Genomic DNA, 13,851 nt, shown 5'->3' on the forward strand with positions numbered 1-13,851 from the left:
TGTGCTTCAGATTGTTGTTCATGATGTGTTACGAGTTTTGGAAATTTCTTTTTGATTTACTTCGCAAATAATATTTTTTTGCTTGAGGACAAGCAAACGTTCTAGTGTGGGGGAATTTGACAAACATATTTTTACACTTTAATTTATATAGGTTTTTATAATATATTTATATTTATTGTTTGTTATTATATTTTATTTGTAATGTTTTTAGAGCTCAAGAGTTAAGTAGTTAAAATAAATGTTTTACTTTAATTTTGAGCTTAGTATTGGGTTTTATGTTTATTTGCTTTTCAAGGGCCCATTTCCTTAATTACTTAGTGAATTCAAAGCCCAAGACATAAGTCTTAAACTTTAATAATTAAAAAAAAAAAAAAGAGAATTTTTGTTTGTTGTTATGTTCCTAAGCAGCACGTACAATACGAAGGCAACGGCAGAAAATCTCGTCGACCAATTTATGCGACAGCGTGCGGCATCTCCTGCGGAAGACTTCGTCGCTTGGTGGAGAAAAATTAGGAAAATGAGTGGTAGAAAATAGCCTAGGTCCATTTTGGAAAGTTATAAATAGTGGAAGATTTCTATTCTAAAACGTTCATTCTTCCCCTCTCGATTATTCTGTAAAGTTGTTATCAATGTCCATTCATTGCTAATTTCTTTAGCTTGATTTAGTGAATTGAAGTCCCGGAATTGATTATGCTGTAAGATTATTTATTTATTTTTATTATATAATTTTTATGCATTTGGGTATTAAATATTCTTCTAAGTTATTTGAATAGTTGTATCATTTAATTGCTAGGGAGGCCTACTAGTTATTTACTTGATATAATTATTTGCTATATTAGATAATGTTGTGCTACAAATTATCCTAATATTCAGTAGCAACTAGGTTAATTATTGACGGCTTAGTGATAATTGGACTCGGGTAGAATATTTTCCTAAATTAAATGCAACCGCTTGTGCTTGTGTTATTTAGTTTGTCGATTTTCCTAGTTCCTATTGCTGCTATTAAATTAAATCTATAGCGCTTGTCTTAGGTTATTTAGTAGTTAGGGGTAATTAAACCGCGTGTGCTTTAGTTACCTACAACTAAGGGAAAACGGAAATGAAATAATTTCACGACAAATATTCAATTGCATACTAATTGCTTTATGAATCAATGATCAGTGTTATATTCCGGTGGTGGATCTTTACTAACCAAGGTCTCCTATTATAAGTGTTTTCGATATATTATTTTCATTGCTTTATTCGTTCAATTAAATTTCTTGTTTATTTAAATTCTCTTTTATTTTATCTTTATTCTCGATATATTCCAAACCCCCCTACCTTTAATTTGAGCACAAAAGTTAAACTAGTTACTCCTCGTGGGATCGATCCTTACTCCCGCTACTACGTTTGTAAGGCTTTAATTTGGAAGCCTACGACAGCTCACCAGTGCTCCAATCAACAACATACATATTCTTTCGCATTTTTCCAGTGAGCACAACTTCATTTGAGAGCTCATTTTTTATTAGGCAATTATCTTTGGAAAATTCCACAAGATAGCCTTTATCACAAAATTGACTAGTGCTCAACAAATTGAATTTTAGGCCTTCAACAAATGAAACATCTTCGATCTTTAAACCATTTCTTTCAATTGTGCCAACTCCTTTTGTAGTTCCATAATTTTGATTTCCTCCAAATATAACTTTTGGTCCATCGATTTTCTTGAAATTCACTAGACAAGATTTATTTCTAGTCATGTGGCGTGAGCAACCACTGTCGATGTACCAAACATCCTACAAAAAAGATTAGTTGGTTTTAGGTACCCATACTTGCTTGGGTCCTTTGCTGTTAGTAATTTTTGGTAACCAAACCCACCTAGATCCTATTGAATTAAGATAAGGCGGTTTGTAACCATTTGAAACACGATAATCATAATTAACTTTTGAAAACATTTTTGGCGCCGGATTTTGAAAAACATTTTTAAACTTAGGCACCTGGGAAGAGGATTGTTGCTTTGGTCTATAAGAAGCATTAAAACAAGATTTACACAGCCAATCCTTTTGAGTGGAATAAAATCTTCCATCTCTATTTCTAGAAAAGCTTCCCTCTTTTCTAAAAATTCTTTTTGCACTTGAATCTTTAGCATATCTTTGCTTGAAGAATTTTTGTTGCTTTGCCGTAGTATTGAACTGTTTCGGCCTTTCAACATTCAACTTTGCTTTGTCATGATAGCCAAGTCCTTGTCTCATTGTGTTATACTGACTTTTAACAAATTTTACCACTTGCACTTTATTGGTTAAAGGAGTAGTAGAATTAGTCAGTTTCGGAGGGGTTTGAGAACATGTGGAGTCATAACCGATTCCGGTTCTATCTCCTGATGGCTTTTGCATGTTTACCATTTTATCCATAATTTTGGACGAATTAGTAAACGTAGCAATGGTAGCTCGAAGGTTATGTTCTCTAACCTCTCTTGATTTACACTCTTCTTGAAGTTGAATATTTTCACTCTTCAAGTTACTCACTTCAAGTAAAGCATCTTGCAATTTTTTATTCATCTCTTCTTTTTCAAGAATTAGAATATTATTGCGCTCCTTGAGTTGAGGATGAGTGAGCATAATCTCTTGACAATCTCGCATTAGACTGCCAATAGATTCACGAGAAAAAGAGGAATTAACAGAATTGAAAGAATTAGATGTTACCTCTTCTTCCTCTGCTCCAAGAGCCATAAAGCACTCTTCACTTGAACTCAACTCAATTGACTTACATACTAGAGTCGTGTCATCTTCCGAACTTGAGCTTTCATCACTTGATGACAATCCATTCGACTCATCATTTTCATTTGGTTCATTGCTAACGAGAGCTTTTCTTTTGTCGCGCTTGAACCTTCGATCTTTGCTTTCGGATTAATTCGGTGTAGATTCAACATTTATGCCTTGATACTTGCTAACAATCGGATATGGACAATTTATTTTGAAATGTCCGGGTTTGCGGCAATTGTAGCATAAATTGTTGTTTTCTTCGACTTTCTCTTCTTGTGTCGTGCGAGAGACATATTTTCCACGAGCAGAATTTTTGTTGTCTCCTTTTCGCATAAACCTTTTGAATTTTCTAACAAAAAGAGCAAATTGTTCGTCAGTTATAAAATCAATATTATCTACTGACCTGGAGGTTGATGGTTGTTCGGCCATTAGAGCTGGATTTCGAATTTCATGAACATCATCATCTTTGGTCTTCATTTCGAACTCATATGCTTTAAGATCACTAAATAATTTGTCGGTTGACAATATTCTTAGATCTCGGTGATCTCGCATAGCCGTAACTTTCATGTCCCATGTAGATGGTAAGCCTCATAGAACTTTGAGATTAATTTCCTTTTGGCTAATATTTTTGCCAAGGTCATTAATTTCTCCAAGGATTTTGATCATTCGAGCTTCCATATCAACAATGGATTCATTTGAGAGCATTTTGAAGTCCTCGAACTTCTTCATAGCAATAGTGAGCTTGTTATCTTTTTCTTGTACATCTCCTTCTCCGATCTTGATGAGAGTATCCCAAATTTCTTTTGCACTTGTACATTTTCGAACCTTTGGGAATATTGTATCATCAATGGCTTTGAACAGAATATCTTTGGCAAAGTTGTCAAGATTGTTCCTCTTTCTATCATCCGATGTCCATTCCGGTTTTGGCTTAGGTACAAATTGTTGAGCATCCGGTGATAGAAGAAAAGCCATGTTTACTTTCAATATTTCGATCGGGCCAGTGGAAATAACTTCCCACATTTCATCGTGTAAAGCTGATAGATGAACCTGCATACGAACTTTCCAATCATCAAATTTATCAAGCGAGAATAATAGATTTTGAGCTAAATCTTTATTCATCTTCTCGGTGGATACAAGAGACAAATAATCCAATTTACACACGTTGGGTAAGATGGATCTGCCTAGCAGTCAGAAACAAGGCTGACCCAAATAGACAACCTGCTCTTGATACTAATTGACTCAAATAGGCTACAGGCCTTGATACCAATTGTTAGTATCGATTAGAGACAAATTCTTACTCGGATAGGCACCGGCACTGATACCAATTGTTGGTCTCAAAAGAGGTAAGGTGAAAGTCTAGAGGGGGGGGTGAATAGACTTTCAAACTTTTTAGCACAGTACCACAATTGCTAAGCCAGAGATAAACCAAAACTCTTAACTAGATTGTTAGAGTATGGTGCACAGCGGAAATTAATAAACGATACGGTGTGTGTGTAGATCGTGTCAAGATTATTCTCGTGAGAAGCAAGCAAGAGCAGTAAGTAAAGAAAGCAGTAAAGAACACAAGGCAATTTATAGTGGTTCGCGAGGTGGTGTAATCCTCCTACTCCACTTGCTCTTTTCTCCAAGAGCCAATTCACTATATCCACCACTTCTTGGTTCCAAGATACAATGAATTCTGTGATCTAGTGCTTTGATCACCAAGCCCACACTAATCACGCCCAGTGACACCAACACTGCTGTTTCGGGTTTCACGTCGCCACGTTACTTTCCCAGGATTTCACAACTCCGTGCTACTTTCCCCCCGTCTTCTACGATCCGGTAGAAACGTATCTTCCGTGATCTAGTGCTTTGATCACAAAGCCCGCACTAATCACGCCCAATGTCTTCCGACACTGCTGCTTCGGATCTCACAGCTCCGTGTGACAATCCAGGATTTCACAACTCCGTGTTACTTTCCTCTTTTCCCTTGTTTTGCTCAAAAACAAGTTTTGCCTTGATTCCAACTTTGAGACTCTGTAGATGATCTTCGATGGTGCGCTGAGTCTCTTGAAGTTGATGAAGATTTTAACACTCTTGGATATTTCTTTTGTAAGCTCTGTATCACTCTGAGTGTTTACCTCACAAAGAATATATCAATTTAAGCTCCTGAGATGGAAAGCTTTCTTTGAATCTTGTGTGCTCTGTTCTTGCTCTATTGCGTTCTTGCTTCTTTTCTTCTGCTTTCCAAAGCTTCAATCTTCATCCTTTTATAGCTGGTAATGAGAATATTTCTGTTGGAGAGAAACGTTCTCATTTTTGAATTTCTCTTAGCTGTATAGCCTTTTGTCAGAGGATAAGATAACGTTGTGAATTTCTCTTAGCTGTATAGCCTTTTGTCAGAGGATAAGATAACGTTGCAGATATGTCAGAGATTTCTCTGCAAGTTGAGCTCTAGGTTTTCGCAAAAATGGCGTCCCATAAATCTCCATCTGGTGTAGCCTTTTGTCAGAGGATAAGATAACGTTGTGAATTTCTCTTAGCTGTATAGCCTTTTGTCAGAGGATAAGATAACGTTGCAGATATGTCAGAGATTTCTCTGCAAGTTGAGCTTGAGGTTTTCGCAAAAATGGCGTCCCATAAATCTCCATCTGGTGTAGATCACGCCTCTTGGGATTTTTATCTTCAAAATATAATCCCCTTACTAGTCTCCAGACTTGGGAAACCATCGCCTCATACTTTATCTGATGGAATTAAACTTTAAACTTGGCTTCTTTAAAGTATGTCATGTGGGATGTGAGATTCGAACTTGTGACCTTACACATAATATTTCAAGCTTCTACCATCTCATCCGTACAACTTTTTAGTTATTTTCTTGTTTCACTTGGTGTACTCCTTTCTTTCCATAGATGCTTGATCTTCAAGATAGCTTCATGCAAACTTTAAGTCACGTTCTTTCTTCTTCGGGATTTCTTCTTGAATATCATACGCATACATCTTCCTCTTTTGTTTGCCATTTTCTCTAGGCAAATTCTTGATTTTAGGCTTTATATCTTCTTCATCCATTTCCTCAACTAATGAATTTATTTTTCCCTTTCTTGATCTATGACTCGACTAGTCTAATAAAATAAAATTAGGGATTTACGATTTACAATATGGCATATCAAAATCTATTACAATTTATTCCTAACAATATATATATATATATATATATATATATATATATATATATATATATATATTAATTGGATTCAAAACTCCTATAACAAGTTGTTTGTATATTATATTTATTAATTACTTGCCTTAGTTTTGTTGCATGAGTAAGTTTTGAATAGTTTTGTTGTTGCATGAGTAAGTTTTTAATTTACCATGTTAACCTATTTTTAAGAATAATGTTTATTATTCTTTTTTTTTTTTTGAGTTTTTAAAGTGAAGGATCTTGGGTGTATGTTTAGTGAAGAAAGTGACCCTTTGGAATAAGAAAATTGTATTGATGAGTTTACATTGGGCGAATTAACAACTATCATATTCTGTTTAATTTTATTGTGATGAAGATGGTATAAATGAGTTTTTTTTTTTTTTAAGATGAGTTTAGACAATTGAAGATTGTATAAGATGTTTTTAATAATTTTTAATTTTAAATACATTGTATTAAAAATTTATTATTTTAGCTAATTACCCATTTTAAATAGTAATTCTTATTTAATTGTAAATATCTATATTCATATTTTTTTAATATCAAATCAACATACTTATTAAATAACAAAACTATATATAAGAATGGATAAATCTCAGTTGGGCTATTGAGTCACTGTGATTTACATTCTCTCAAATACTCTATTAGGTAGGGTGTAGGGGCTATTTGGGTTGGGGATTCGACTTTTTGGGAAAAAAATAAATCTCATATCTCCTTTTTATATATGAAATTTAATAACATTAATAATTTTTAATTACATAGCATAATTTAAATATTTCAAATTTCAAAGAAAACAATTCCAGTTATTAATGCTTTCATATGCAATGACTATCAACGAGAGTTAATGACAAACACTCTCAAATATTGGATTATTATTGAAGAAATCGGTTTTTGTCCATGATCAATTATATGTTGCTACATCTAGAGTTAACAATTCCGAGGGTCTTAAGATATGGGGGTCTTAAAATATTGATTTGTAGTGACTTGGATTGGATTTATATTTCCTACTAATGTGATTTACCAAGAAGTTTTTAATAATTTATATTTTTAAATAAATCTTACTCAAGTCTTAATAATGTTTATTATTTTAACTAATTAGTCAAGTGAAATCTCAATCTTTAATTGAATTTCATATATATATATATATATATATATATATATATATATATATATATATATATAAAATCGTAACTATTCAACATAGTTATTACATAAAAAAATTTATAAATGAATAAAGCTTTCATATTTAAAATTGTAAGATATATTAAATACAATATATTTAATATAATATATATATTAAATATAATATAATATATCTATAATATATATTAAATATAATATATCTATATATTATATTTATATAATATATATATTAAATATAATATATCTATATATTATATTTATATATTGAGGAGAGAGAGAGGAATGAATGTGATTTTATTTGATGAATAAACTAATTGAATACATCCTATTTATACTAAAGAACAAAGCTAAAATTTAGGGAGTAAAGCCCATGATTCCATGTACTTCATTTCCACATATTTCTGCACATACACTCACGTTCACATTCACACACCTCACATTTCATTTTAATATTGACTTGGTTTAATTAGTAATAATATTACTAATATTATTATAACATTGCCTCCTTTAAACCAAGTTGGATATATTGGTCATCCCAATTTCCTTCTTCAATTTGATAAATGTCTCTGTCTTCAGCGGCTTCGTAAAGATATCTGCAACTTGACATTCACTTGAACAATACTCTATGTTGATTTGCTTTTCAGCAACCAACTCTCTGATTTTGTGATACTTGATATCAATGTGTTTGGTACGACCATGAAAGACTGGATTTTTGGACAACGAAATTGCTGACTTGTTGTCACAAAAAATAGTCGTAGGTGCTTCCTGCTCGTGTTGTAAGAACTCCAAAATTCTCCTCAGCCAAACTGCTTGAGTAGCACAGTTTGCTGCTGCAATATATTCTGCTTCTACGGTTGAAAGTGCTAAAATCTGCTGCTTCTTTGAAGACCAAGAAAATATGGCTGAACCAAGATAGAAGGCATATCCTGATGTGCTTTTTCTGGTCTCAACATCTCCAGACCAATCACTGTCTGTGTACCCAACAAGTTCCACAGTTTCATTAGTAGAGTAACAAATTCCATCATTACTTGTACCTTTGACATATCTCAGAATTCGCTTTGCTGCAGCCCAATGTGATTCTTTTGGTTCCTCTATGAATCTTCTAAGTATTCCAACTCCAAAAGAAATATCTGGCCTTGTTGCCACCAGATACCTCAAACTCCCAATTAAGCTTTTATAAGATGTAACATTCACATTCTTACCACACTCATCTTTGGACACCTTTAACTTTTCAGCTACCGGAGTTGAAGCTGGTTTGTAGTTTTCCATTTTGAACTTTTTCAAAATATCAGCAGCATACTTCTTTTGTGAAATAAAGATTCCACCATCCATCTGAACAACCCCAAGGCCAAGAAAGTAAGACATAAGGCCCATATCGGTCATTTCAAACCTCTTAATGAGTGCCTCCCTGAATTCTGAGATTAACTTCAAGTTATTTCCAGTAAAAACCAGATCATCAACATACAGACAGAGTAGAACAATATCACCAGAATTTGTGCATTTGACATACAAAGTGTGCTCATGAGGACATCTCATAAAACCACTTTCAACAAAATATGAGTCAATGCAACCATACCATGCCCTAGGCGCTTGCTTTAAGCCATACAAGGCTTTTCTCAACCTGTACACTTTATTTTCCTCCCCTTTCTTCAGAAATCCCGCAGGTTGCTCAACATATATTTCTTCTTCAAGAAAACCATTCAAAAAAACAGACTTGACATCCATTTGATGCAATTTCCAATTATTTTGAGCAGCAAGAGAAATAACCATTCGAACTGTATCAAGTCTACTTACAGGAGCAAAAACCTCAAAATAATCAATACCTGGTTTTTGCTTGTAACCCTTTGCTACTAACTGTGTCTTAAAACGGTCAATTTCTCCATTTGACTTGTACTTCGTTCTGTAAACCCACTTCACTCCAATTGGCTTCTTTCCAGGAGGTAAATCTGTTAACTCCCAGGTACCATTCTTTTGAATGGCACGGATCTCCTCATCCATCGCCTTAAGCCAATGAGTTTCTGTAGCAACCTCCTCAAAAGTTAAAGGATCACAATCTGCAAAGAGAGCAAATTGAACAATCTCTTCATCAGACAGGTCATTATCATGACCCAAAACATAATCTTGCAAGCAAGCTGGTAAGTGGCACTCGCGCTGAGATCGCCGAACTGATGATTCTGGCTGTGAAGGAGACTGGACATTATCTGGAATCGGTTGTTCATCAACAATATTTTCAACAACAGGAATAACAACTGAACTTTCATCTTTAGCTAACCAATCCCAGGCACCATATTCATCAAAAGTGACATCACGACTTACAACAACCTTCTTAGTTTCAGGATTGTATAGTTTATAAGCCTTTGAAGCGTCACTTTAACCAATGAATATGCACTTCTCACCTTTATCATCCAACTTCATTCTCAATGGATCCGGCACGTGGGCATATGCCAAACATCCAAAAACCTTGAGATATTTGATAGAGGGTTTTCTCCCACTCCAAGCTTCTTCGGGCGTCTTATCACGGACACTCTTAGTTGGACACCTATTCAACACATGGACAGCACAAGCAACAGCTTCTGCCCAAAAAGGTTTAGGCAGATCCTTGGATTTCAACATGCACCTCACCATATCCATGATAGACCTATTCTTCCTCTTAGCCACTCCGTTTTGTTGTGGAGTGTATCTAGTTGTCATCTGGTGTTGGATACCCTTCTTCTTCAGAAAATCATCACAGGCAATATATTCTGTACCTCTATCAGTTCTCAAGATTTTTACTTCATAACCACTTTGCTTTTCAACAAAAGCCTTAATTTGTTTGAAAACATCACATGCTTCAGACTTTTGCTTCAGAAAGTAAACCCATGTTTTCCTATTGAAATCATCAATGAAAGTAATAAAGTACTTACAACCTCCATGTGAGGGAACCTCCAACGAACATAGGTCTGAGTGAATAATCTCCAACTGTTTTGTAGCTCTCCTTGACTTGCCCACGGGAAAGGGATCTCTATGCTTCTTCCCAATCACACAAATCTCACAGATACGATCAGGGACATTCACAACAGGTAAATCAGAAACAAGTTCCTTTCTCGCAAGATAGTTTAATCCAGAGAAATGGAAATGCCCAAATCGCATATGCCATAACCAATTATCATCACAAACTTCATAATTAAAGCAAGCAAGGAGAGTATGCTTAATTTTCAAAGGAAATAGTCGATTTTGGGACATATTTACCTTTGCAATCAAAACTCCTTTAGCATCTGCAATGGTACAACACCCCTGAGCAATATGTATCTTATATCCTTTTTCTGACAACTGACCCATACTCAACAAATTTTGGTGTAGTTCAGGAACATAGAACACATCGGATATAAAATTGTGAGTACCATCCTTCAACTGAATAGAGATTTTACCTTTTCCCAAAATTGGCACTTTTGACTTGTTGCCAAATGTCACTTCAGACCGGACTGATTCATCCAGTTCAGAAAACAATTCTTTCTTCCCACACATATGGTTACTACACCAGTATCCAAGAACCATATGTTCTTATCTGCAGAAAAACTATCGCTGGCTAAAAGTAAAGTTTCAGAACTCTCACCAGACTTTTCAGCAGTGTTTTCAGCAATGTTTGCTTGATTTCCACGATTGTTGTCATCATTATACCAACAATCTGCAATCTTGTGCCCATACTTGCCACAATTGTAGCAATGAAATGGAAATTTACCTTGTTTGGTATTACCTCCACCTCTTCCTTGGTTGGAGTTACTACGTCCTCCTCCTTGGTTGAAGTTACCACGACCTCTTCCACTAGAACCTCCTCTTCCTCTTCCACGACCTCTACCAGATCCTCCACCTCTTTGATTAGTGCCAGCCACATTAAGGGTGACTTGACTCTTCAAAGCTTCTTCTGCTAGTGGTTCCGATTTTGACGCAATTCTGTCAATATGACTTTCTACCATACCTTTCAGCTCTGCAATTGATAAGAGCTCGGTTTTGTGTGACTCTGTTATTGAAGCCACCACATGGTCATACTTCATCGGCATAGTTCGAAGAACTTTTTCAACCACTGCACCATCTTCAATTGTATCTCCATATAACCTCATCTTATTCACCATATCAATAAGACGAGTGAAATACATATTTACTGTTTCTGTAGAGGTCATCTCACAATTATCGTACAACCTTCTCAACGACTGCAACTTAGACTTCTGTGCCCAATCGACTCCTTTGTGTGACACCTTTAAGATGTCCCAAGCTTGTTTTGCTGTTTGAGCACGAGCTAATTGCCCAAAAATGGAATAATGAACACCTTGGTGAATCTGACCCAAGGCCAATTTATCTCGTCGTATAGCGGCTGCATCAGCTCCTTCGGGTAGACCGGGATCAACAAAGCTCCAAAGATTTTGAGCTTGCAAATGTGTGGACATCATAATTTGTCAATAATTGTAATCGAGTTTCCCGTCCAATTTGGGACCCGACCATACAATATTAAAATTTGTAGCCATATTTCACTACGAACAATATCTCGGGGTTGAAAGGTTGACTGGCTCTGATACCAAATGTAAGATATATTAAATACAATATATTTAATATAATATATATATTAAATATAATATAATATATCTATAATATATATTAAATATAATATATCTATATATTATATTTATATATTGAGAAGAGAGAGAGAGGAATGAATGTGATTTTATTTGATGAATAAACTGATTGAATACATCCTATTTATACTAAAGAACAAAGCTAAAATTTAGGGAGTAAAGCCCATGATTCCATGTACTTCATTTCCACATATTTCTGCACATACACCCACGTTCACATTCACACACCTCACATTTCATTTTAATATTGACTTGGTTTAATTAGTAATAATATTACTAATATTATTATAACAGAAATTTATTTACAATACTAATTTTAGTATTATAAAATAACTTCAATATTTAAAGCTTTCATATACTAATGTTGTTTACAAAGAGATTTTTAGTAATGTGTAGTTTTTTTTTTTTTTTAATTCAAACATTACGTTTGTTACTCAACATACATGTTTATCTAATTTAGACTACATGATTAGTATTTTTTTTTTTAAAATGACTACATGATTAGTATAATTTAACTATTTTTATATTATTCTATTTTTTAAAATTATGTATGTTTTTATATGATGTCATGGACAATATGTAAGATTTATTCGTAATAAAATGTAACTCTATTATATATGGCCGTGCATCGCACGGGACAATATCTAGTTCTTATAATATTCAAATCCTATCATTGTCCATTCTCAAGATTTGAGTGGGGTGTATATTTAATATTTTCTAATCGTCGTCTCTCAAGATTTTATAAATAGGATTTTTTTTCATACGGAAAGTTTAATTTTTGGATCATTTTCACTTCAGATTAAAGTTTATGGTCAAAGCATATTTTACCCATTAAACCCATTTGACAATGCAATCTGATTACAATGAATTATGAATTCAATAAGGATACTTATTTGGTTATGTACTATGGAGACAAAAACAATTCATGGCCGAAAAAATAATACGGAATATATGAAAAAGAAATGTTTATTACAAATCAAATCTGTATATAGTGGGAAAATATATAATCATGTAAAATATTGAATCTCACAAAGAAGTCATAAATTGTAAACCTTAGAAATGGTCTAATCTAATAAAAGAAAGCTAAGGCAACCGACAAAAAAGTGAGTGGCAAGGCCGCAATAGCCATAGAAGGTGCGGCGGTGCTAGGCGGCGGCGGAGAATCTACGGAAGGGACAGATGGGGTGGTGGGTGCAGGGCCAGAGGATGGCGGGGAGGCAGGAGTGGCCGCTGGGGTTGATGCTGGAGCCCTAGGAGAAGGCACCGGTGCGGGGGTGGCACGCGGTGGAGAGGCGGCGGCGGATGGCTGAGTTGCCGGAGCAGTTGAAGCGGCGGCGGAGACATTTATAGCCAACTTTTGGCCAATTCCACAGTGGCCTGGAAAGGAGCAGATGTAATAGTGCTGGCCAGCAGTTGTGAGGGTTATATTTGCTGGGCCATTAGTGTTCTGAGAAATTGGGTTTGTGGCATTGCATCCATCAAAACCAGCCCTCGATACTTGAGTCACGTCATGGGCTCCTGTGGGGAATCTAAAAACTGCATGTGAAACAAGAGAAGTTTAGTCGTCAAAAGCAACTGAAAGCTAGCTAGATGAAAATTAGTTTGTTGTGTTCTTGCTTACCAAGAATATCGCCGACGGTGAAGGTGTTCCGGCTAGCCCAGGTGGAGTATGTGGAGGCGCCGCCGTTGGTGGGAATAGTCCAGCCGGTGGTATCACCCACAACATGGGTGGTTTGTGCAGATGATCCATGCAACATGGCAGCAGTTGCAACCAATGTTATAACCAAAGCCATGCTCAACTTGTTTGCCATTTCTGCCACCAAATTGTGTTTAATTTTCAAAAATATGGTCGCAGGTCTCTCTCTCTCTCTCTCTGAATCTCTGATGAGCTCTCTCTTCTCTCTCTTTATATATATATATATATGTGTGTGTGTTTGATTCTTGATTCTTTATGTGAAGTGATAAAGAAGAGGTGTGGTGAAGATGATGGTGGTGGTGGCAATGTCATGAACTAAAGTTTGTATTTATACAGTAGAGGACGTGCCATTTCTAGGTGTCCTGTTAAAAAATCTTGAACTGGCTTCTCAAAAAAAAAAAAAAAAAAAACTGTAAATTAAACAAAAATAATTGAATTGCGAGAGTCAGGCGTGGTGTGCTTACCAATCTGATCAAAGCGTTGAAAGGGTTA

The 13,851-nt window shown here is 35.1% G+C and overlaps 1 protein-coding gene across 1 annotated transcript; it reads right to left on the reverse strand.

Moving 5' to 3' along the window:
- Window positions 1-12,599: 12,599 nt before the first annotated feature.
- LOC109154091 (umecyanin-like) lies at window positions 12,600-13,553 on the reverse strand. The gene is made up of 2 exons (XM_019301964.1): window positions 13,285-13,553; window positions 12,600-13,199 (listed from the first exon to the last, which is right to left on the reverse strand). Exons 1-2 carry the CDS (start codon window positions 13,472-13,474, stop codon window positions 12,733-12,735), a joined length of 657 nt encoding a protein of 218 aa, XP_019157509.1. The 5' UTR covers window positions 13,475-13,553; the 3' UTR covers window positions 12,600-12,732.
- Between the last annotated feature and the right edge of the window lie 298 nt (window positions 13,554-13,851).

This window comes from Ipomoea nil, unplaced genomic scaffold (genome assembly GCF_001879475.1).
Source record: "Ipomoea nil cultivar Tokyo-kokei standard unplaced genomic scaffold, Asagao_1.1 scaffold2580, whole genome shotgun sequence".
NCBI classification, from domain to species: domain Eukaryota; kingdom Viridiplantae; phylum Streptophyta; class Magnoliopsida; order Solanales; family Convolvulaceae; genus Ipomoea; species Ipomoea nil.

Bases quoted from the DNA above. Each gene is read 5' to 3' on its own strand.
- LOC109154091 (XM_019301964.1), bottom strand. From the start codon at position 13,474: ATGGCAAACAAGTTGAGCATGGCTTTGGTTATAACATTGGTTGCAACT. The intron at 13,200-13,284 runs GTAAGCAAGAAC...TTTCACATGCAG, and splicing joins CACCGTCGGCGATATTCTTG to TTTTTAGATTCCCCACAGGA.